The sequence below is a fragment of the Ahaetulla prasina genome, chromosome 2 (genome assembly GCF_028640845.1).
Source record: "Ahaetulla prasina isolate Xishuangbanna chromosome 2, ASM2864084v1, whole genome shotgun sequence".
In the NCBI taxonomy this organism is placed as follows: Eukaryota; Metazoa; Chordata; class Lepidosauria; order Squamata; family Colubridae; genus Ahaetulla; species Ahaetulla prasina.
In genome coordinates, this window is record NC_080540.1 from 192,042,243 (window position 1) to 192,067,317 (window position 25,075).

The 25,075-nt window shown below is 38.9% G+C and overlaps 1 protein-coding gene across 4 annotated transcripts; it reads right to left on the bottom strand.

Annotated features, from left to right (window-relative positions):
* Positions 1-1,387: 1,387 nt before the first annotated feature.
* GDAP2 (ganglioside induced differentiation associated protein 2) lies at positions 1,388-24,658 on the bottom strand. Of its 4 annotated transcripts, XM_058166146.1 has the most exons (15): positions 24,487-24,633; positions 24,048-24,091; positions 22,388-22,619; positions 20,661-20,800; positions 19,070-19,223; positions 16,395-16,483; positions 13,704-13,780; positions 12,247-12,406; positions 11,278-11,428; positions 7,991-8,067; positions 6,522-6,598; positions 4,776-4,915; positions 4,084-4,138; positions 3,475-3,622; positions 1,388-2,197 (listed from the first exon to the last, which is right to left on the bottom strand). In XM_058166146.1, exons 3-15 carry the CDS (start codon positions 22,573-22,575, stop codon positions 2,130-2,132), a joined length of 1,524 nt encoding a protein of 507 aa, XP_058022129.1. In that variant the 5' UTR covers positions 22,576-22,619; positions 24,048-24,091; positions 24,487-24,633; the 3' UTR covers positions 1,388-2,129. The 4 variants fall into 4 exon arrangements, with proteins under 4 accessions (XP_058022129.1, XP_058022130.1, XP_058022128.1 ...); XM_058166147.1 differs by lacking the exon at positions 24,048-24,091 and having other exon boundaries at positions 24,585-24,658; XM_058166145.1 differs by lacking the exon at positions 24,048-24,091 and having other exon boundaries at positions 24,487-24,642.
* Between the last annotated feature and the right edge of the window lie 417 nt (positions 24,659-25,075).

Genomic DNA, 25,075 nt, shown 5'->3' on the forward strand with positions numbered 1-25,075 from the left:
CTCACCAGCTTCCAGTTGTTTTAAAATGGATTTCATTTTTAAAAATAAGAGAATGGTATGGGATCTTGGGGACACGATTTTTTAATTTCTTAATTTAGACACTATATTGCTCTTGATGTTGGAATGATGTACAAGCATTCCTTTTCCCAATCCAGAAGTCTTCTTATCCCTGTGCAAACACCCAGACGCTATCTCACAACTGTACTGGGTTTGCAAATGAAGCATTTCCACAGGCACAGCTGTGAGCAGGCTTCCTCTGCATTATCATTAATGAACAGGACAGCCACTCTAGTTCCACACTGCCTGAGAAATTGCCTCACAGAGAATACAAAATTAAACCTTCCAATTCTAGGTATGAAGAGGGATGATAGCACTGCACAATTCTTCTTAGCTATTATGTACCTCTGCTATTATTTACCTTCAAATTTAAATAAACTGGGTCTCAAACAGAATGGTTATATATACTTGGTGTTTCTCATTAATGGAGACTTTTACAGCTGCTTTTTAAAATTCTATTTGAAATGAATACTTTTTTTTAATGGTCAGTAGTATGCATCACATTCAATTTGGTTTCCCCATCCAGTAGCATGGATTACAATAGCAGCTACTCTGAGTCAATCAATTCTATTTTCCCCTCCTGATTTCTGCCCCAATCTATGCCATTCAACCATTGCTATAGGAGGAGGTGGGGAACATGTGGTTCTTCAGTGTCAATGAACCACATGTTCCCATATGTTCCAATGAAGCAGCAGAGCCAATGGTGAGCAGCTGGAATTATATTTCAACACAGGCAGGGCCTGAGGTTCACCACTGCTGTCACAGTAATTGCAGACAACTCTGTACCTCAATCAACTTACAGGCAGTCCTTGATTTAGGATTGGTCACTTAGTGGCCAAAGTTATGATGGACTCAAAAAGAGGACATATGACGGAATTCTAAATTTCAATGGTTATCCCCCATCCTATGAATGCATTTTGGGTGCTTGGCAACACAGCTGCTTTACAGCTGTTTGCAGCATCTTGCAATCACATGACCACATTTTATGTTAGTTTTGCCGCATTTGCTTTATGGCCAATGCAAAAAAGGGTTGCAAAATTGGGTCATTCATGTGACTGACCTGTTTTATGACTTTACAAGTTAGAATTATAATGGGTAGGCTCCATCATGGTCATAAGTCAAGAACTACCTGTACAGATTAATTGCCCATTGTGACACTGAAGTCACACATAGACTATTGGCATCTGCTGACATCATTAGTTTGTTTCTCTTACAATAGTTGCATAATAAAAATGTTCTATTAACATCATTGATTTCACGATCTGGAAAACAAGCAAAGCACTTGCAACAGCTAATCTGCATAAGACATTATAGCCTTAATTCTCAAAGATGCATACAAATAAATTTATTTTCAAAACAAAAAGTGAATTGCTGAATTTCTTCAATGACATAAATTAATTTTCCAACTTGCAATTAACACATTGTATTATTCCTCAAATGACTGAAATACAACTACACCAGGCAGTACTGACCTTGAATTTTACTGGAGGAGGGATGTGCAGGTGGCCACAACAGCACATCCTTTACATTTCACATCATTTGGCAAGACAGAAAACAGATGACAGATCCTTTAGCTTAAGTATTTTGTGGCAACTCTACAATTTACAAATAGTTCTTCTGCGACTCGCAGACATTTCTAAAGGCAATTCTGTAAATATATCTGTTTTAATGGCGGATTCAATATATAAAGGTCATAGAACGCAATAGATACTGCATCTCCCCCCACCCCAAACCCTCCCGCCCCACAGTATTTGCAGATTGTGCCAAAGGCTGGCCACTGATGTCTTGGGAAAATGGCCACTGATGTCTTGGGAAAATGCAACGGAATCATCTTGAGATCTTGTAAAAGAAAAAAGAATGTTCCCACAGGAAAAATCCATTTTCTCCTGGATCCTTAGATCTGAAATACAGTTCATTACCCTGTAGTTTTCTGATTGCTTGTGTCCTTGCAACTATCTCATTGTAAAAAAATAGCAGAGGTGGGGAAGAAAGCCCTATCTCTGCACTCTGTAAATAACTTAGATTGACTTGATATGGCAACGGCAAGCAGCATGTGAAAGATTGTTGAGCAATCAGAAACAATGGCAGAGCTGAAGAGTCAGAGGTCCGGAGAAGAAGGGTAAGAATAATATCCATTTTCCTACAGAGAGGGGAAAAAAACATTAACACCAAGAACATATGTATACAAAGAAATCAAATTCAGGTCTTCATTTAACATGTTTAATTCCAGATTTAATTCCACAGATAGCACACGGGGCCAAGTCACTGCCATTTATTGTAGGCAGGGGGAAGAAGCCATGTCTTCTGAATTGCAGTGTTTTACTCCTAAACAGATTGGAGAACTAGAAAAGTTTAGATACTATGGGCCAGACTAGATTGCATTGCTTAACCCACCACACCACAAATTGTATACTGTACAAATATCACTTTTGATTGTCCTTTCTTTTCATCTGCATTCAGGTTTCCTTCTTTTTCCAACTGCAGGGAGCCTCCAATTTTTTTTTTTTAGGTATTACCCTGCCTAGCCACAGGAGAATATATGTGAAAAATGGGCCAAGAAGTGGTGTATCCATGCTAAAAACAACAGCTGCAAGATCTTTCCAGCGAAAACAAAGAAATGTGCCAGAGCAGAGAAATGAAAAGAAGCCACAACACACTGGGAATGCATCAGGGGAAGGTAGGTCAGAGGCAATAATTTATTCCCCTTTGGCTTTCTTTAAAAGGGAAAACTACTGAAATGATTTCACTTGCATCTTTCCACACGGCTACAAGAAAAACTACTGTACCTTTAAAGTAACCTGTATAAAAATATTTGCCACAATGTACACTGTAAGATTTCAAAAAATGAAACACCCAATAAACTACACTGTAAATGAAGTCCAGGAACCTTAATTTAGAAATGAATGGGGGGGGAAAAACAGATGAAGTCGGAAGGAGAGGAGGCACAATGTCATTTTGGGATAAAGAACAGCTTGTTAAAATGCACTTTATGTTAGACAACACTTATCTACTCCATACTATTGTGTTTTATGCCTTTCTTTCCTCTTATGCACTCATTAGGTTTTGTAATGGAGCTCATTCAAAATGACAAGAGCTATAGAATTCAACATTTTCTAGGTTATAACAACAGCCTCCTACGAAGTACAGCTTTGTGCTCTAAACATGAGCGATCATCTATTCTCTAGATAATGTGTTCTTACACCAGTACAATGTGTATTTTCAACAATATACAAAAGCGTTCTGCAGTATATTCTTTTAAAGGCCCAAGCAATCCAACATGGCCTTCAAGTCTTAGCTGTTACTAAAGCAAAACACCGGGCATCTTTGTAAAGTAAGTGAAAGAAACGTTTCTTTACCCTCACTCTGCTTCATGAAATCTAAAAGACATGGAAGAGTGCCAAACTAATGGATATTCACCTACCCTGATGTCATATTCAAGAACAAATGGAGGAAAGTCAATTTGTTCAGGGGGTATTGCTGTGAACAACTGCTGGAGGCTTTCCACATGGTGAACTTTGTCCTTTAGACCTGAGACAGTAAAGGTTGTGAAGAACCAGGTTGAAACCTAAAGGGAAGAATAGGGAAATTAATGCTGCTTCAAAAAAATTCTTTGACTACAAATGATTCAATCATCTTGAAGTTTATGAGACATGCAACACAAACGTACCTAATACAATACCATAAGTGCACCCTAAAAGTTTTTAAAGCAAAACAGAAAAGTTTCCTTCCCAAAGCAACTGCTTTTTAAGGCAGACATACCGAGAACACATCAAGGAAAAGGAGAGAACAGCAAGCTATAAAAGTAAATAAATAGATTTGTATGGGTAATTCGTTTTACAAAACCCTTTAATTGATTGTTTGCTGGTTAGGCTTATATCCCGTGACTCCTCCAAGAGTCTGTGGTAGCCAAAGCGGTCCTCCATGCCAGGATGCGTAACCTCAGCAATATCGTTCAATACTTCAGGAGCACACTTTATGATTGCATGCAAAAATGTACATTTTCCACCTGGAGATGGCACACTTCACCTTCGAGCGAAATGTTGGATGGACAAAATACAACGCCTTCAGATTTCTTTTGTACCTGGTAAATAACAAAAGAAGTTTCTTAAATCTTAAAACATTTAATTAATGACATGATACCACCCAACCCATTCACAGAACTGGCTTACTCTCAGCATTCAAGACAAGATTGACACTTTTGGATATCAGGATAGGAAATGAAACAAGACCTCAGATTTTGCAAAGAAGTCTTATCTCAGTTTTCACAGTAAAGTCCTACACCCACCTTCATCCTGCTTTGGTATTTATTAAGTTTATGTCTCTCCCCCCGCCCCCCCTTACTATATATGCTTGCGTATAAGCTCATCTGCGGATAAACTGATTCTTGAATTTTTAATCAAAAAACCATCAAAACTGTACCACCTGAAGAAAAGTCGACCTACATTTTTCATAATATTTTGGTTAAAAATTAAAGACTCGGCTTATCTGTGGATGGGCTTATACATGAAAATATATGAGAAATATGGGTAGTTTAAAATAGTATTATTATATATACTCTCATATAAGCCCATCTGTTTTGGGGTGCATTTTGGCATTAAAATCCTCAGCTTACTCATGAACATTTACAGTACATTCTTTAAAGCAAATTTTCTTGTGCTTTTTAATCGCAGACGCCAATATGGAGAGATGACTTCAAGACCTTTGAATATAAAACTTACCTCACATCGACAATGTCAGAGAGCTTCTTCAAGAAATCTGAGTCCAAGTGATTGTAGACATTAGTGAGCGTATGGAAATAGACAATAATATATTCCTTCACTACAATATGGTCCATCACATGGATAAAGTACAAGAGAGCCTGAAAAAAACAACACGCATTTATTTCATCAGAAACAAAATGTGGCATCCCCTCTTTTTTGTAATTCTGCAAAAATAGTACTGGGAAAAATAATTTCCTCAACAGAAAGAAAATAGTATGTTTGTTGAGCTAAATGGCTTTTCTCTGTCCTCAACAATAGCAAAGAGTAAGATACAGTGCATTTAGAACAAAAGGTATTAGACCCTCTTCTCAGCTACGAAACTGATCGGATAGCCTTGCCTATGCTTTAGTCCTCCGGGAGAAGGGTGGTATACAAATTAAATTATTATTATTATTATTATTATTATTATTATTATTATTATTATTATTATTATTATTATTATTATTATTATTATTATTATTTAGCCTAATTTGTCTTGCAGGAATTATTAAAATTTTATCCCATCTTTTTTATATATAACTCAAGGTAGCAAACATAATCCCATAATGACCCTATTTCCCCACAACAACAATCCTGCAAGGTAGGCTGGCCCAAGAAGTACAACTGGCCCAAAGCCCTCCAACCAGTTTTCATGAAAAAGCCGGGGGGGGGGGGGTTTAGCCCAGCACCTTCAGCAACATCAAACTGGATCCCCTTTATGCTGATAAAATAAGTGTGGAACCCACATTTCATTTCTGCAGACTTTTGGAGGAGTTCTCCTTCCTTTTATGTGTGGAAGGGAATTGCCTACTCTGGGCTGGAGAAATGAAGTGGGAATTTTCGCAATCCCCTCTTCGTTTTTCCAGCCCAGCACAAGAGTTCCTCTCCCCTCTGTGTGCTGGGCTGGAGAATCGAAGCAGGGATCCTGAAGATCCAAACTTAGTTTCTGCAGTCAAAATAAGGATTTCGTGAATGGAAATGAGTGGAACATTTTTGGTAGCCAGCAGCAGACTGCAACCTTCCCTGTCAGCTTCCCCTTTGACTTTCTGGGGAAGCCAGCAGAGAAGACGGCAAAAGATGATCGCACGACTGGAAGCACTTGGCAACTGGTCGTAAGTATGACTAAGTTGAGGACTAGCTGCAACTGCACTCCTCCTTGCAGATGATTAAAGTACTGTTAAAATACAGTATAGAACATCTATTATACGAAGAACACAAAGTTTACACCAACTGCAATTTGTCCAGGTCACAGATCTATAGTCTTAGCAAAATCCTCTATGATTTTTGTAATGTGTTGTTTGCAAGGTTGACTTTGGAAATGGTTCAAAAGTTCATTTGGGTGAGAAATGAACGGAAACTAAATTGCAGACTAATAATGGGCATTCAGATGAAACTGCTTTGGTTTCTGGTCAGCTTTGGGAATAATTAAAAAAAATGTTTCACCTATAATAGTCTGTGTGGCTATGGATCAGTAGACCTCAAAGTACATTCAGCTGAGGCAAAACTGCTTGCACTATAGAAGTGTCTTCTGAGGCAGTTGGGTAGGGTCTCCAAATCTTGGAATGTCAGTTGTGTCCAGAGTGGGTTTTTATTTTCAGTCACAAATGAAAACCTTTAAAAGTGTCTTTTTAAGGATGAATAACGAATCTGGATGTACAAATATGATTTCTTAAAATTCTAAAATAATAACTGTTATCACTATTGAAATATTTCTCAGGTTCTCACCTTCTCCATGTCTATAAGGGTTACAGGAATATTCCTTCCAACAACTGCCATCACTGTACGACCACAATTGTCAATTCCTACGAACAGAATGAACATCCGGCCTATATTTCAGATTCCAGAACTTAGAATACATATACATAGGGGTTAAATGCTACCCCTACATTTTAACTAAAGTAGTAAAAACGCTTTAAAAAGTAAAAAAAAAGTTCCGACAACCGCGTGTTGCTCAGCTGATCTTTAGAACTTTTTTTTAACTTTTTTTTACTTTTTACTTTTACTTTTTTACTTTACCTTTTACTTTTTTTTTACTATCGATTCTCCAGAACCGGTAGTTAAAAATGCTTTAAAAAGTAAAAAAAAGAGCAGGAAATCCAAAAGTGCGCGTTTGAGGCAGACTGTGCATGCACACACAGTGTGCATCTGGTGTGTATTGTGCATGTGCGTACAGTGTGCGTCTGGCTTGCACTGCATATGCCCATGCATAGCATGTGTCTGGCGAGCACTGCGCAAGTGCGGGCAGCGAACTGTGGTGGCCTGCAGAGGATTTCACCACTGCATATACACACCCATACACATACACACACCCCAAGTCAAATCTAGCTTAAAAATAATTGTTTGAAAATTGTCAGCATTCCTTGGGGTTGCACAGGAATCAAAGATCACATTATGTCCTCTTTCAGGCAAATGGCTAACTTTTCTCTAAACCTAAAAAATATAAGTAGAACAGTATTTCTTAACTATTGAAATCCTTGAACTATCTTATTAGCTACATCAGTTAATGTAATCTTCACCAGGAGCTCTGGTGGTGCAATGGTTAGAATGTAGGCTAACTCTGTCCACAGCCTGGAGTTCGATCCTGACTGGATGAAGGTTGACTCAGCATTCCATCCTTCTGAGGTTGGAAAAATGAGGACCCAGATAGTTGGGGGCAATATGCTGACACTGTAAACCATTCAAAGAGTGCTGTAAAGCACTATAGAGTGGTACATAAATCTTAGTGCTAGTGCTATTCTCCACTGAATATGTAAATCTGCACTACTATTAATCGTTTCATAGTTCCCATCACCAATCTCTTTCCACTTATGACTGTATGACTATAACTTGTTGCTGGCAATCCTTATGATTTATATTGATATATTGATCATCAATTGTGTTGTAAATGTTGTACCTTGATGAACGTATCTTTTCTTTTATGTACACTGAGAGCATATGCACCAAGACAAATTCCTTGTGTGTCCAATCACACTTGGCCAATAAAATTCTATTCTATTCTATTCTATTCTATTCTATTCTAAATAGTTAAAAGAATTACAATTTTGATTACGTAGCTACTGTAACTCTCAAGGAAAATTAACCATAAGTAAACTCTTATAGGCTAAATTTCTCATTGGTAACATTCACTGCTTTTTCTTTCCAAACTCATCATGCAGGAGTCACAGGCATTTTGGTGAATTTGACCTTGATCATACCTGTTTGGTACAATGCTTTAAGTGAAGCAATATCTGACAGGTCCTCAGCTCTTGCTCGACAAAGCCAACGGTTGTAACTAGAAGGCAACCACACAGAATTGCAAAACAGTTTTCTAGTAGCACACTTAGCATAAACACCAAACCTGATTCTATGTATACTCTGCCAAATATCCTAATGATTTCTTAGTTAACCTAAATAGGAAACGAATTATGAAAGAATTGTACTGGAAACAACCAAACAAATATCAGAACCTAGCCATCTTCTGCATGCCAACCTTAAAAAGTCTGTCCAAACCCACTAGCAGTTCACTACCATGCTTTCCCGAAAATAAGACTTTTTTTTTTTTTTATTATTATTATTATTATTATTATTATTATTATTATTATTATTATTATTATTATTATTATTATTATTATTATTATTATTATATTTGTATACCGCCCATCTCCCGAAGGACTCAGGGCGGTTCACAGTCAAAAAACAACAGAAAACATATAATAGATAAAAAACAGCTAAAAGAATAGATAGTTAAATTCAATTGATGCTCTAACTTTTAAATACAAATTTAAAACCTCATTTAAACCCCTTTTTTAAAAATCCCAATTTAAAACTACATTCAAGCTAGTCCTGCTCTTCGAAACAGCAACGTCTTCAGCTCGCAGCGGAAGGACTTGAGATCGGGGAGTTCACGAAGCCCCAGAGGGAGCTCATTCCAGAGGGTAGGGGCCCCCACAGAGAAGGCCCTCCCCCTAGAGGTCGCCAGCCAACATTGTTTAGCTGACGGTATCCGGAGGAGGCCCTCTCTGTGAGAGCGCACTGGTCGGTGAGAGGCTAATGGTGGCAGTAGGCGGTCCCGTAAATATCCCGGCCCTAGGCCATGGAGCGTTTTAAAGGTGATGACAAGTACCTTGAAGTGAACCCGGAAGACCACTGGGAGCCAGTGCAGATTATGCAGGAGGGGTGTTTCATGGGAGCCAAAAGGTGCTCCCTCTATCACCCGTGCAGCCGCATTCTGGACCAGTTGGAGTCTCCGGGTACACTTCAAGGGGAGCCCCATGTAGAGAGCATTACAGTAGTCCAGGTGGGATGTAACAAGGGCATGAGCGACCGTGCATAAGGAAGCCCGATCCAGAAAGGGGCGTAACTGGCGTATCAGGCGAACCTGATGAAAGGCTCCCCTGGTGACGGCTATCATATGATCTTCTAAAGACAGCCGTGCATCCAGGAGGACGCCCAGATTACGAGGCCTTTCCGTGGGGGCCAATAGTTCGCCCCCAATGGTCAGTAATGGAATTAGCTGACTGTACCGGGCTGCCGGCATCCACAGCCACTCGGTCTTGGTGGGATTGAGTCTGAGTCTGTTCCTCCCCATCCAGACCCGTACGGCCTCCAGGCACTGGGACATCACTTCAACAGCCTCGTTGGGGTGGTTAGGGGTAGAAATATAGAGCTGAGTATCATCAGCATATAGATGACAACCCACCCCAAGACCACGGATGATCTCACCCAGCGACTTCATATAGATGTTGAACAGAAGAGGCGAGAGAACCGACCCTTGCGGCACCCCACATAAGAGGCGCCTTGGGGTCGATCTCTGTCCCCCCGTCAACACCGTCTGCGACCGGTCGGAGAGGTAGGAGGAGAACCACCGATGAACAGTGCCCCTCACTCCAAGTCCCTCGAGTCGGCGCAGCAGGATACCATGATCGATGGTATCAAAAGCCGCTGAGAGATCTAATAGGACCAAGACAGAGGAACAACCTCTGTCCCGAGCCCTCAAGAGATCATCAACCAGCGCGACCAAGGCTGTTTCCGTGCTGTGACCAGGCCGGAAACCGGACTGGAATGGATCAAGATAGACAGTTTCATCCAGGTACTGGGGCAACTGTCGTGCAACCACACTCTCGACAACCTTTGCCAAAAAGCGAAGGTTGGAGACCGGACGATAATTTGCTAAACTAGCTGGGTCAAGAGAAGGCTTCTTGAGGAGGGGCCTCACCACCACCTCTTTCAAGGCGGTAGGGAAAACACCCTCCATCAAAGAAGCGTTCACGATTTTCTGGAGCCAGCCTCGTGTCACCTCCCGGGTGGCCAATACCAACCAGGAGGGACACGGGTCCAATAAACATGTGGTCGCATTCAATCTCCCCATTAACCTGTCCATGTCCTCAGGGACCACAGGATCAAACTCATCCCAGATAATAACATCAAGACCTGCCTCCCCCACCCCGTCCGGATCCACCCAGTCTGTGTCCAACCCTTCCCGAATCTGAGCGATTTTATTAAACAGATATTGTCCAAATTCCTCAGCTCGACCCTTTAAGGGATCCTCTACTGCTCCCTGATGGAGGAGCGAGCGGGTCACCCTAAACAGGGCGGCTGGGCGGTTATCTGCTGATGCAATGAGGTTGGAAAAATACTCCCGTTTTGCCAGCCTCATCGCCACTAGATAGGTCTGAATTTGAGACCTAACTAGTGTCCGGTCAGATTCGGAGCGGCTGGCCCTCCAGATACTCTCTAGGCGTCTTTTCCGGCGCTTCATTTCCCTCAGCCCCTCGGAGTACCAATATGTTTATATATGTTTATATACTTTATGTTTTGTTTTTGTTTTTGTTTATTTGAATTTATATCCCGCCCTTCTCCGAAGACTCAGGGCAGCTTACATTGTGTAAGGCAATAGTCTCATTCTATTTGTATATTTATATATAAAGTCAACTTATTGCCCCCCCAACAATCTGGGTCCTCATTTTACCTACCTTATAAAGGATGGAAGGCTGAGTCAACCTTGGGCCTGGTGGGACTCGAGCCTGCAGTAATTGCAAGCAGCTGTGTTTAATAACAGGCTGTCTTACAGCCTGAGCCACACCGCAGCCCTTTTTGAACCCCGAAATAAGCGCTTGGCCTTATTTTCAGGGAGCTCTTATTATTTTGGAGTGCGTGGAGCAAGACAGGGATTCTCTTGCCGTCTTACCTGATTTCCATCTCTGTCTCCATAACCCTAACCAGAAGAAATAGTGGAGACTGGCTGCGCATATATTTAAATATTTTTGGGGAGGACTTATTTTAGCACTTGCGCTCAAAAGCCCGATTGGGCTTTTTATCAAGGGATGTCTTATTTTCAGGGAAACATGGTATATCCCCTTTGAAAGAAAAAAATTCTACTACAGCAGAACACTATCCTCTGATCAAAATGAATAAGTACACTGCTCTCAAGCACCCACAACCCTAGAGAGTGAAAACTAATGACTTGCAAACAGGAGAGGGACTTTGGTAAAAAGTGCCTTACTTTCTCTGATGTTGTTTCTGTAGTGCTGCCTCAGACAGTTGTCCTTGAAGGATAAGACGCCTCTGTTTATCAACATCTCCCTCCATTCGAGCAAAAGCATGAGAACCAATAAATGAGAAATCAGCTTCTAGCTCCTCTTCATCAGAATTATCTGCAGAAGATATTCCGGGATAATGATGGGTCTGTCACTGAGGATGTCATATTACACATGCAATACAGGAAAATGAGGGGCCATTTGAATGAAAACAAATTGCAGTTAGAAGACATTCTATGGCAAAACATCAGAGGTTAGTAGTAGTTCTTTTTCTGGCGCAATCTGAACTGATGAAATGTTACCACTTACAGTTTACAATATATTGCAAGCTTTGAATAGATCAAGCGGATAACTGTGGAGAGCAAAAAACAGCAGTACTGCTGAACACTGGATAGCCCATGAAAGGTGACTCTCCCATCAAGCCTGTATGAATTTCTCTCTCAGTCTGGTTGAAGTGAGAGATGTCATCAGTTGAAGACTGGATTATAAATTTAACTGAACTTGCTGAAATGACAAAACTGACCAGATTGGTCAGAGAAAAAATGAAAATAAAATCTTTTTGAAAGACTGGGAACTTATATGGCCTTTTTGTTGAAAGAAGAAAAGATAAAATCGATGATTTCAGGATTTGAAGAGGAAAAGGGGATAAAGATGGTGGTGGGAAAATTAAGATGATAATTATTTGATACAAAAAAGGATAGAAGCATAATAACTTTTTTCATTACTTTCTAACTTTATTTTATTTATTAAACTCTTAGTTATAAAAATCAAACATACAGGAACTAACTTTGAAAAATGGGTCAGGATTAAATTAATATGGAAATATAGTTTATATTAATAATAATGCTAAATGTAAAACTCACAGCCCTTTAAGGTTGGTTGCCTGTTTTAAGTCTTCTGAAAGTTACTGTACTTTGGCACAAATGCAGACTCACCCTCTGGAGCACCTGGCTTTTTACAAATTCTAATCTGACGTTCGGGCACAACGGGTTCCCCTTCTGCATTTCCTATATCTTCAGGAAGTAAAGGCAGGGATTCTCTCTCCTCTGCCAGTGATCTTGGAAAATACAGAGGCAGCATCTTCTGATAAGTAGGCTATAGAAAAGAGAATTTGAAAACTGTCTCATCTTGCATTTCACTTTTCAGGGCACGATTGAAATCAGGAAGAGTATTAACTGGTGTTAAAATGAAATTACTAGTACTAGTATAACAAATTAAAGTTTAATTTGTGTGTATTGTTTGGACTGCTAAATTGGCCACGCCCACCCAGTCATATGACCACCTAGCCACGCCCACCCAGCTGGTCCAGGTCCCGAACAGTCTGAGGGACCGTGAATTGGCCCCCCATTTAAAAAGTTTGAGGACCCCTGGTGTGGAGTAACATTCACTGTCACTCTTTGAAATCAACCCTTCAGATAAGAAAGGAACCACTGCAAAACGGTTACCTCCTAGCTCTGCTCACAGGAAGGAGAATGCTATGGTTACTGATATAAAAAACAATGAGAAATCAAAGCAACTTCTCAAAGATATAGGAAAACAATTGAAAAATGAAGCATATCTTAGAAACAGCAAAAGTGTCTCCTAAAACACGCATATACTGGCAATGATAATTTCCCAACTCTTTATATTATGGAAAATTGCAACCAATAGCAAGTAGGGATTTGCAAACATTTTTTTAGATGACAGAACACTTTATAGAATTAGCAACATGTAAAAAGCTGCAACAGTGACCTAAACGTATTGGTGTTCCTTCCTTCAACATTCATTTTATGTGGAAGTGTTTTTAACTGAGGAAGCTGCAATGAGTACTAAAAATGACGAGTACCTAACAAACCATGTGACTAATGCGTGACTCTTTGTGTTGGCTGGAAAGGGTAGCAAGTCACAAGGCAGCTGACACTGACAAGTCCTAGCGTGCATGTTGAGTACCAAACAAACGATGAGTACTGGGACAAACTTTTCATGTCAAAATGTGTCAAGTACCAAATTTGCCAAATTTCAAAGCAGTCGAATACTGAGGTTCCACTGTATACTAATATTTTCTGTATTATGACGTGTCATACAACAAGAAATCAGCATCACTTGAATCAATATCACTTGATTAGTGAGTTACATTTTCAGCATATTTTAGAAATAAAATATAAATCTACTTCTTCACTTTACTTAAGATCAGCAAATGAAAGTGCTCACTAATTTTTTTATCTACAATCCAAAATATATCCACTTTTGAATCAGAATATAAAGAATCTGAAGCAAAACAGAGGAAACTATGAATTAATGAAAATGAGAGTTCCTTATATTAAGTTTATTATACATTACAAAAGAAAGCTATAAGGAAAAATAAGTATCATAACTGTACAGCTAAAGCTTGCCAACAAGTTATTTTACATACCTCCTCAAGGTCAGAAATGGCAAACACTACTTTTTCAAGGGTTTCCCCATGAATCTCTAAAAATCGTCGGACTGTACCTAGTGGTAGAGGAAATGTCAAGAAAAACAAGTCAGAAAAATGAGAGGGGGCCGACATTTAAGCCTATCATATAGGAGGAATATTTATTAAAGGTCACTCTCATAACAAATGAAATAGTATGAAATAGCAGAAATACCTAAAGTGCTTGCAGGAATGATTGTCTAAGTTTTCCATGTGATCTACTTAGCACCACAGGGTAAAAGCAAATCCTTTCTTGCTGCATGGAATTGCTGGTTCTCTAATAACCCTACAGATGGTGATGAGAATACTGTGCAGGATCAACATCTCCCCTCCCCCACACACACACAATGGAATGTAGTCGGAGCGAAGAGATCCATTACAGAGAATTAAGGTACAACTCAGTTCAGATAGCATGAGAAAAAAAGGGTGAAGACAACCCCTCCCTAATAGTTCCCAAAGTACATGCTTCATGTAAATAGTAGTCTGCTTCAGTTTAGTAAGATTCTGCCTATAGATGTAAAATAATAAAGAAATCTGCTTGGAAGAGCATGTAGTGACATATCCTTATTGGTTTTTGATGTCCCGTCTGTACCCCTTATTTTTTTGGATTTGGGGGATTTTTGAGGGGTGAAATTGACTTATTGTTTTACAGAGGAGTCAGCATTTTACTGTATTTATATTCTACCTTTCCTCCAAAAGCTGAAATCAGCATAAAGTTGCCCATCTTGCCTAAAATGATTCATAGAGAAATATTGTACCATAAGATGGGCTAATAAAGATAGGCTGACCAGTCATTAAGAGCACTCAATGACTGAATGCTGGGTCCCCTACCCCTCTTCTCCACATTTAACACTTTAACTACTATACTATATTGGCTCTCACACCTCATATCCATTTCTCATTTGCTTAGCCCCTTAATTCCTCCAAATGAAGCAGCACCCACTGTGCAATCCATGAAAGGGATGCTAATCTGTGCCTCAGAGTTTACCCACACCTTTATTATTTTATCTTGAAAGGCAGCATTTCAGGAACTGTTGTAATCTTATTCTCATGTTAATTGTAAACTTATTCTCATGTTAATTCTTTTTAATCAAAACAGAAACCATACAAAAGAGATTTGTAGATAGTAGTACTACACAACAAATAGAGAAGTCAATGGACAGAAGCATCTGCAGAATCCAGATGTTTTATCAGAATGCTCAAAGAAGTGTTGCAGAGCAAGCTCTGCCCTTTACATTTATACATGTGATACTGCAACATGTTTATAAAAGGGGTAGAACTCTTGTTGTAAGAATTCATCATGGGCCCTCCTGCATAATTACTTTTTGTTTATATCCCATCTTTTTTTAAATAAACAACTCAAGGTGGCAAACATATCTAATATTCCTTCTTCCTACTATTTTTCCCACAACAGTAACACTGTGAGGAGAGTTGGTTGAGTGAGAGTGATTGTCCCAAAGTCTCAAACTGGGAACTCACAATCTCTTACTTTGGTGCCTGAACCACTGGACCAAACTGTAGAATGATTTTCCCATTGTCAGAGGTTTTTAGAAAGGTTGATAAGATCTAGTTTTGTATTGTTTAATGCATTTTGCATTGGTTGATTATCATTTTCCTTTCTTTTCTTCTAGTACACTGTCTAGAGTCACATGATCTGGCCAGATACCTTAATAAATAAATAATAAATAAATAAATAAATAAATAAATAAATAAATAAATAAATAAAATAATAAATAATAATAAAGCATCTATTTGTATTTACAAACGCTTTATTTTTTAACTTATTTTTGTAACATAAATGATCCAATTGAGTTCCAAATTCTAAAATAGGTATACAATTATTATATATTTTGCACCATTTACATTTTATAAAATACAATAAATAGCAATGTCTAGCCAGGCTGGCTAGGGCAAAACTTTTGAAGGTTGATGCCAGTCAACCTGATCTAATTTAAATAGTATGTGGGACAAATATTAATACAGAAACTTGTGTATTCCCTGAAGTGAAATAGAGAAGAGTCCACAACCATGCAATTATTACTTGTATGTACTGATACTTTTTATATCTTTATGACTGAAATTTAATGCATACATTTCTACAAAATCTTTGGTTTACTTTTAAATCAGACGTGGTATCTCATAACTTACACATTCACTTTGCCCATCATTTTGTGGAGAAATGGGGAACAAGAGAAGGAGCAAATATCAATGCAAGGTAAAAATGTGTGAATTTTTAAAGAGGTAGAAAGATGCATGATAAGCTTCAGCATAATCTGACTCTTTACATCCCTTAATACCCCAAAGTGTGGTGATTATACATGGGATAGAATAACTCAAAATAAGTAAAAATTCAACCTCATTTACTCCAGTGATATAATTCAATCACTTGCACTTGTGACCAGACCCCTGGAAAAATAAACATCAAAATATACCTCTTCTGACCATAAAAGATTGCGCACCTAAAGTGGATCCACCATTCTATAGCACTTACTCATTGATATTATCACCTATTCTTTCCTTGCCTCCATTATTCTTTTCTCCTTCTGCGGTCTATTTTTGCTCTACAAAGATTGTAAAGTGCTTCAAGGCAATGAGGTCTGATCTCTGAAGTACCAGTTATATAAAACAGCCACCCCCTTCAAGGATACTTACGCAATGCTATGTGAGTTGCATCCACTAAAGGATAACCACGTTTCACAGTGTTTATCACACAGAATCCCACTGAGGACATTGCTTGTTCCCTAAAATAACATCAATAAAGAATAATTTCAGCAAGGCTTAAGAACGTCAATTCTACTAAGTTAAAGCATATGAATGCCAATTTTCCTGTATGTATGTATTTAGGACAGAACAGCTGTAGAACCATTAAAAGTTGGTTCTATAACCACTAAGAATAGAACTCTTAATGGTGATTAAGATCACCAATCAAAGCTGGAGGCTTACTCCTAATTTTTTTGGGGAAAGCAGGTCCTTTGGCCTACTTACAGAATTAAAAACGGAAGAACATTCAAAGATGATTTTAAAAATGTGTATTCTGGATAGAGAAAATGGTTGTTCTAAAAGTGTACAGAAGTTACACAATTTTAAGGAAGAAATGAAAGAACTAAAATTACACAAACATCATCTTAGCCCCTAAAGTGTAGCAAGTGAGAAAGAAATATAAGATTATCCCATGTTGATTCTCTTTGATAAAACAAAGAGAAACAGTTTCTGTTCTTATACCCTGCAGCAACAGAATTCTAGTCTGTTTCCTGATCTGCACTACCTTAAAAGGGCTGGCAAAAAAAAGGGTCATTTTGATTTCTTCCTCCTTCATGTTGCTCTTAGATATGGAGATAGGGAGAGACAGTATTACAATATGAAGGGGAAATGCACTCACCCACATAAATATACATTATAATCATCCTTGGTTTAACAGTTCCCCGCTTTGTGTTATTTGTAAAAAAATAATAAAGGCAGGATAAAAATAAATAAATAAATACTGATATAGCAAATGGTAGAATTTGGATCAAACTTTAAAAATGTGGCAAAACCGAACAGATAAAAATAAAATTATAGGAGCATAATAAAAAATATAGCAAATTCCTCATAGGAAGAAAGTATAAGCAAAAAACAATAAACATTACAGGATTTAAAAGAATAAAAGGAAAATAAATGTTCAACTATTCTGGATGGATAAAATGGCTGTGATGATGTAATTATCTGGACAATTATTGATTTCATAAACTAAATTCAAATAAACTTAAAATGAATTAATTTCAATTTAATATAAATTCTAATATGAATCTTTCTACTTTAGATCCCTTGGACAATCTTACCACTGCTCCCATCCCATCCCAAAGCAATGTCCAGTGATTCAATACTGGCCTAGAGGAATAAAATACTGTAAACATAAAAGGAATTTGAAAGGAATCGGAGAAAATTATACACTAAGAATATTCAGATGAGCCTAGTTTAGCAGTAGTGAATCAGGCTAGGAAAACCAGAATGGTGTTTTACTCACTAAACCTATTATTATTATTCAGTCCTAGATCTAAGATTAGGAATATTACTGAAGCTGTTATATTTAAAAAATGTGGAAAATCTTGTAAATCAGAAAAAGTTTGCATATCATATTCCAAGGACTGAAAAACAGGCTTTACACATCATGATAAGCCATAATGTGGTTGTTTGATTTTGGTTTAGAATGTTTGAACCAAGCTACTGTGATTTATAAACCACAATTCATGGCTTAACATAACATACAAGTAAATAAAGAACAAAGAATAAAAGATGTGATCTGGCAGAGGACAGAGACGTTGACTGGAACTGGTATTTTGTTCTCATCAGCCCTAAATTAAAATTTAATGGGCTTCAAGTTCCGTAGCACTGGGGATATTTCTGGTGATTTCTCTTTATTTCAGGAAAGGAAGAAAGGGTTAATTAGGCAAAGTACTGAATATTCTAGTGATATGAACAGCTCCTCCTTTTTCCTGTCCTCCACATCACACTAAATGTGATTGTTTCATTCCTATCTTTTATTGTACTCTGTGCTCAGAGGAATATGCCTACTTTTTGTAGTCTACTCCTAATATTGGACAACTAATGGGGAGCTAGGGAGGACAATTAAAATTACAGAAGTACATAAGAGGAGGAAGGTGTCTGTAAAAGTAATTTCACAATCTGCTAGCTTGAGAGACACAGGATGTAACAGCTGTGGTTTCTGAGCTATTTGCAGGTGTTTATTAGCCCATCTAGATCACACTATTTTTTTCAAGAAATAATTGTTTAAATTGGCAGCTGGGCCAAAAATAGGAATAAAAAGGCAGATTCATGCAACTATCCCAGAAGCATTTTCCCCAAACATGGAAAGCAGCTATCCTGATCAAGTAAAGTCAGGAAAAAAAATTAGATTGTTGCCATATTGTGAATTTTAGGACTGTAGAAGGATTTGTAGATCTCACTCAGGAATCATTGTGTGGAAAAATGATTTAAGATTAATTTTGAATCAATGTGAAGTCAAAAAACTGTGCATTTGGTGGTTTACATCCCTTTCCTGAGTCCTTGGGCAATTTCTTTGCCCTTTATCCTCACCAATACATCTTCCTCAGTGTTTTGTTGCTTGCCATCACCATCTGTTAATAGGCTGATCCTTCAGAGTAGTCATTTTTGATAATAGCCACCATACTTTTGCAACATTTTAGATACACTGGCCTTTTTAAAGGCACATTTAAAAGCCTCTGTTTTTACACTGGTTGCAGGCTACATGAACTCAATTGTTTGCATGCAGTGCGTGTTTTTGGGTGTGTAGAGAAGGTACTTGCCTGTCAAAGAAGAGACATGCTTACTTTGCAAATTGAAGGATGTTGCGGTAGCAGCTGTACAAGGAACTCTCTGCTGCTGTTCGGTATCGGCTTTTATATTTGGGTCCCACAGTGTGAATGATGAAACGGGCAGCAAGATTAAACCCCTTGGTCATCTTTGCTTCTCCTGTCCGACAACCTAATAAGAAACCACAACAAGACGAGCAATGTCAAACCAATGGCCACCCAAGCATTTTATTTTCAATGTCGAACCCTTTATTCCAGGGGTCTCCAACCTTGGTCCCTTTAAGACTTGTGGACTTCAACTCCCAGAGTCCCTCAGCCAGCAAAGCTGGCTGAGGAACTCTGGGAGTTGAAGTCCACAAGTCTTAAAGGGACCAAGATTGGAGACCCCCGCTTTATTCTAAATCCTTTATACTCCTGGATGGGATTAGGCCCAGGGACTTTACCCACCAGGGGTGGGCAATTCATTTTCCCAAGGGGTCACATGAGAAACTGGGACTGTTGTGGAGGACAAAGTCAAAGCTCCCACCCCCAACCGTATGAGGGTCCAACTGGGACAGCCCACAGACTGGATATGGCCTGTGGCCAGCCTGTAAAATGCCCAGGTCTGTTATACACTATAGCCACTTTTGTGTTGCTCATCCTGTTATAACTATTTATTATCTGATTGGGATTTATGGAAATTATAAACCAACATTGATAGATGGAAACTGTCTGGAAGTCTAGTTTAGGATTACAAGTCTTCTAATGCCAGGTCAACTTTTAATAAAACATCTTGAATGAAAATACTGACCTGTTGTCCATACCACTGTATTACACCAGATGCAGTCCGTAAGCATGGTGTCATTGTAATAACAAGAATCTACAAGTCCATCTCACTGACCAGAAATTCCATCAAGCAGTGGGATAAGTCTGAGAACTTGCTATTGATTTTGGATGGTTCTAAAACATAATGTCTACTTTTCATGAATTGTACAAGAGTCTCTTTGCCTGAACTAGAAGGAGTAATCTGACCTTGCAGTGCAATACTCTAGACTGTGCAATTCCAAGAGACTTAAATGACCACTGTGAAATCAGTCATTAGTGGTTCAGATTTTCTGTCCATCAGACAATCATAAACCTTTCCCAGTTGAAAGTTTCATTTCTTGCTTCAGCATCCATTCTTTTCTTTACAACTTGAAACATCTCCCTGGAATCAAGTTTCTATTCTAGAAAATGAAGAAAACTAAACACCTCTTGCATTACTAAATACTTATTAATTTCATTCCCATTTCTTTCACGTATTACCTAGGTCAGGGGTCTGCAAACTTGGCTCTTTTAAGACTTGTGGACTTCAACTCCCAGAGTTCCTCAGCCAGCTTTGGGAGTTGAAGTCCACAAGTCTTAAAAGAGCCAAGTTTGCAGACCCCTGACCTAGATGATAATGAATTTCTTGCATAAAGCTGGTCATTTAGTTTTTAAAAATGCAATTGTGGCTAAGTAATTTGTGACAAATGTTGTGGCTCTTGGCCTCCTTGACCTCTGCTGCCACTTATCCTGAAGTATCTAACAAGGGGAAAAAAGAATCACTGAAGCAATGCTCATTTTATGAAAATTGACATTTTATTCTGACCTTTAAGTTTCTGTAGTTCAATTTTTAAGTCAGGTCCCGCATGCATGGAGATACTTTCAGAGACTGGATTCTTATCTGTGAGGGACTCATTGCTGGTGTTTACTATAGCTGTGCAGTTCAGCAATGCTACGTTGCCTTTCCTTTGAAAAGATTACAATTCATTAACAATGTAGAAGAAATAAAAGTAGAATCAAAGCTATCTGCATGTAAAAAGGAAGTTCTCCATCTAGTTATTTGTTTCCCATAGCAGTACTGATTAACCAGGTAGACAGCAATGGAACACAGCCAAGAACTACACACTTTAACATCTGACTATTCTCAGAAAATACCACCAGTTTTAATTCCTTTCTCCTTTTAATCTTTTTATAGAATACTATACCACCTGCTATGAATAGAAAAATAGCCATCATATCCAAAACATGCACTTTAATTGCCCTAAAATGTATTAAGACTATGGAGGTCCTCAAAAGAGAATGTATACTTTTAAAATGAAAACTGAATTGAAAGAGGCCAATCAATATGTTCATGTCTATAAATGAGAAAGGTTAAGAAAATACGCAGAGTATCACTCTTAGAATTCTTTCCAACACCCTTACCTGCAGAGGTTATAAGAAACTCTGTTTTCTTCTTGAAAAAAAAAAGAACCTTTATTTGAATGCCTCTGCTTTTCTGACATTTTGCATCTGCATTTGGACACTGAGCAACTGTCTTAAGCAGTTACATAATCATCATTTCAGCTTCCAACAAACAAAATCAATGGGGAAGACTTTAGGAGGTTGCAAATTATTGGTTGTACTTCACATGGTCAATGATCCAAATAAAATGGGGATCATGTGACCACAGGATGCAGTGACCCTCTGCGTTCACCTAATGATGGCAACAAAAATTGCTGGAACTGCCATTGGATTTTGGCATAGTGATTTGATGTCATGCCTTATGACTGTATCACTTAGTAACAGAGTTCCCATTCCCAATATCAGTGGTGGATTGCTACCGGTTCGCCCTAGGTCGGGCAAACCGGTAGCGATAGGGGACTCCGCTCACCTGCCCAGGCATCTCTGTGCATGCACACACACGCCCATGAGTGAACCAGTAGCAGCTGAAATTGAAACCAACTACTGCCCAGTATCCATTGGTAAAAAAGCCTGTTTCATGCAGAATCACATGATCAGGAGGGAGGAGAGAGAGAAGTCAGTAGCCTTCCAAGCAACTGCCCAAATGCCTCTTCCAATTTTTTTTCTCCACAGAGCCCTGCTTGGTCCAGACATTTTTCAAATTTCATTTTTCTTTTGCCAGATTCTCCTATTATACCAAATTTGGTCCCATTGGAATATTGGAAAACAATAAGCACTATGATAGCAGCCTATCAATAAATCCCAAATGTCGCATTCATTCGGTTTTAAATACATAAAATATATGCACCAAACTGTTCTCAGTGTAATGAATCACAACTATCAACCCATCCAATTTGTTTAGTGGTAAGGAATGATAAAGAGGAATATAGATTCTTTTATAAGCTTCACATAAAATTGTGAGGATTTGTTCTTACACAGTCAGTAAAATAAATAAATATAATCAAAACATTTTCTTTTTTAAATACCTGAAGTTCTTATACTTTTTGTGAGATTATAAATGTAACTCATTCTTGCTAGTGGAATGAATCTGACAGAAATTTAAATGTTTGATATTGTTTAATGGCTATGTAAGATAATGAGATGCAAACTTACCATAATATTATCTTTCCATTGATGTCTTCCCTATATGGGAAGGGTGATCGAACATCAACTTTCCCCCCTTTGATTGGTAAATGAGAGCTCTTTGATTGGTCCTCATTGTGGTAGTTAGACCATCCTGGCAAAGTATTAATATCCACAAAATGGGAAGGCGCTCCCAAAGGATCCATGGAATCAATCATTTCAGTTCACTTCATAAGCACTTCACTGCTTATTTCAGATATTTCTGTTGTTTCACATTAAAATATACAACAAAATAAAAATTCAGTGTATTTAATACACTCTTATTATTCATTTTTAAATCAATAACTTCATTCATACACCATTTTAAATAATGATTTAGTACAACATACTTAAAATAAAGTCATTCAAGTTTTGAGTTCATGTGCCTAAAATATCAATATCACCTAGAATATGAATTTGTGATTTCCATTACCTAGTTTTAAAGAAGCCAACATCAAACTTTAGTTTCTATAACTGTCTAGCTGAAATAAAGCAAAATATGGATTAAAAACAACTCTAAGCCCTGCTTATGTCAAAAGGGGGGAAGACACACAAAAACTTCACTTTTTCATCATAATATATGACAGGAAGTCTAAGTGTTAGACATGTGAGTCTAAGATCTTGCCCAACTTCTGTATACCATACAAGAGACCATTGTTTCATTAGATGGGCAGAAATCTGCCTTCAGGGTTCTTTGGATTTTTTTAAATTGCTGGAATTCTATCAGCAGAACTGGGTGAAAAATATTAACTCAGGTAAGGGTCAAACAGTAAGAATTAATGAAGAAGGTGGCTATGTACACATATTTAGCTCAAATAGCAAAGTTAAGATCACCAAATGAAATCACACAAAAAAAACGATGGGTTTTTTTGGTTCTACCACAACAGAAATGCAGATCAGAGGTATGGATTGTCATGATTTCCATCTGGGATCTGCCTGAAATAATTAAAAGATGTGACAATTTTTGAACTCCTATAATGAACAATAAATATGTGGTCAAAATTGTTCACAAATTAGATGTTATGCATTTGGTCTCTTTTATATTTTTAAACAAATCACAGAGCAATCTGCATTAATATAAACAAAAGCAATTAAAATCTGGTGATTTTAAGTGTCACAAGAGAGGCACTGAAACTTCTCCAGATCTGTAACTGTTGTGATTAATTTTGTGCAGGTGGAAGCAATCTATCATTTGTGGCTTCAGGTGGATCACTTGGTAATAACTGTAAATCTATGGCTGCAACAAGTCTTATATGGTTACTATGGCTCATTCTATGAAGCTGTATGTGATCCCTATTTTGACAGTGGTTTCAATAGTATTGCATATGAAATTCCATAAGTATCTATACCTCAAATCCCATGTTTGGGCAACAAGCCAGTGTCAATTTGTTGGAACCATGGGAGTTATGGTTCAACAGGCACACAGACTGGAATAAACTTCAAATTCTCCACAAAATCATGAGGATTTTTTAAAACACTTAATTGGTTCAATTTTTACCCAGAATCCACATATCTAGAAACATATGGTATTGCTATTTATATCACACATACATACATATACAACTCATAAAAGCTTTACATCGATACTATAATTATATTACTACATTTATATAATTATAAGCGTATCGAAATTTATATTTATTTAAATTACCTAGCTGCCCAAATCCAATGGAATACCGTCAGAAGAAGTCGTCCCTGAGAAGTTTAGCTTAAAGTTGACATTTCTCCGGGCAGCATGCAGGGCTCCAGCCTTTTGACTAACAGCAAAACGCATGCACCCCGAATCCTCTCCCCCTCCCCCTCCCCCTCCGACTGCAGAAGAGCCACCCCGAAGCAACGAAAGTAGCCCTGTGAACGCGCCCTGCCTCCCTTCTTCCCCAGGAGTTTCAGTTCCTCTCTTCTGTGAAGCGAGAATAATTCTCTCCCATCACCAGCGAACGACTGTCAAGAATCCCGCGCCCTTCCCCCCCCTCCCCCTCGCGAGAGGCCGCGAGCCACAGGCGAACCCGGGGATAGGAAGGCACGCGCCGCCCGGGCTGCACGCGCCAAGGCAAGGCGGCCGAGTCCCCGGGGACGTCGACGACACCCACCTCGGCTCGATGCCTCGCGGCACTCACGGACGCATGGCTGCTAACCCCGGCGGCCAGGGCCTGTCCTTTGCCAGGGGCTTGGCGGAACCATACCATACCCGAGCAGAATCGCGGAAAGCGACCACCGGCTCCCCGCGTCCCGCTCGCAGGTCCCTCTTCCGGTGAACGCCCCAATCCGCCAAGCGCCGCCTTCTACTTTCCGCCCCGTGGTATGCGAGGGCCCAAACCCAGGTTGCGCCGCAGATGCGAGAAAAGATCGAGAATGGGAGAAGGACGAACCGAACTCAAGTTGGCTGCGATCGGTCGCTCCAATCGCCGTCCGGCCTGGCAGATGCCCCTAAAGACGCCAGAACAGCCGGCTGAGCTTTGTACCCACATGGGCGGCGGGTCAACTTCTAGGCCGAGAAACACGTGCCTTTGCTACCTGCTGACCTTGTGGGTTTTGAGGATGTCGTTTGGGGGGACTTAACAATTGCCGACACACACACACCAGTCCCTATTGCAGACTGGGAAGGAAGGAGACTTAGAAGCTTGAGCGTCTTTAAAGTTAGACGGTGGATCGCTTTAAAGGCTTGGCTATCGCAAAAGT

Coding starts and splice junctions, on each gene's coding strand:
- GDAP2 (XM_058166147.1), bottom strand. CDS start 22,575: ATGATTGATTCCATGGATCCTTTGGGAGCGCCTTCCCATTTTGTGGAT. Junction 6,599..7,990: donor TAAAGCATTGTACCAAACAG/GTATGATCAAGG, acceptor TTCTGTTCGTAG/GAATTGACAATTGTGGTCGT. Junction 2,198..3,474: donor TGAATATGACATCAGGGTAG/GTGAATATCCAT, acceptor CCCTCTCTGTAG/GAAAATGGATATTATTCTTA.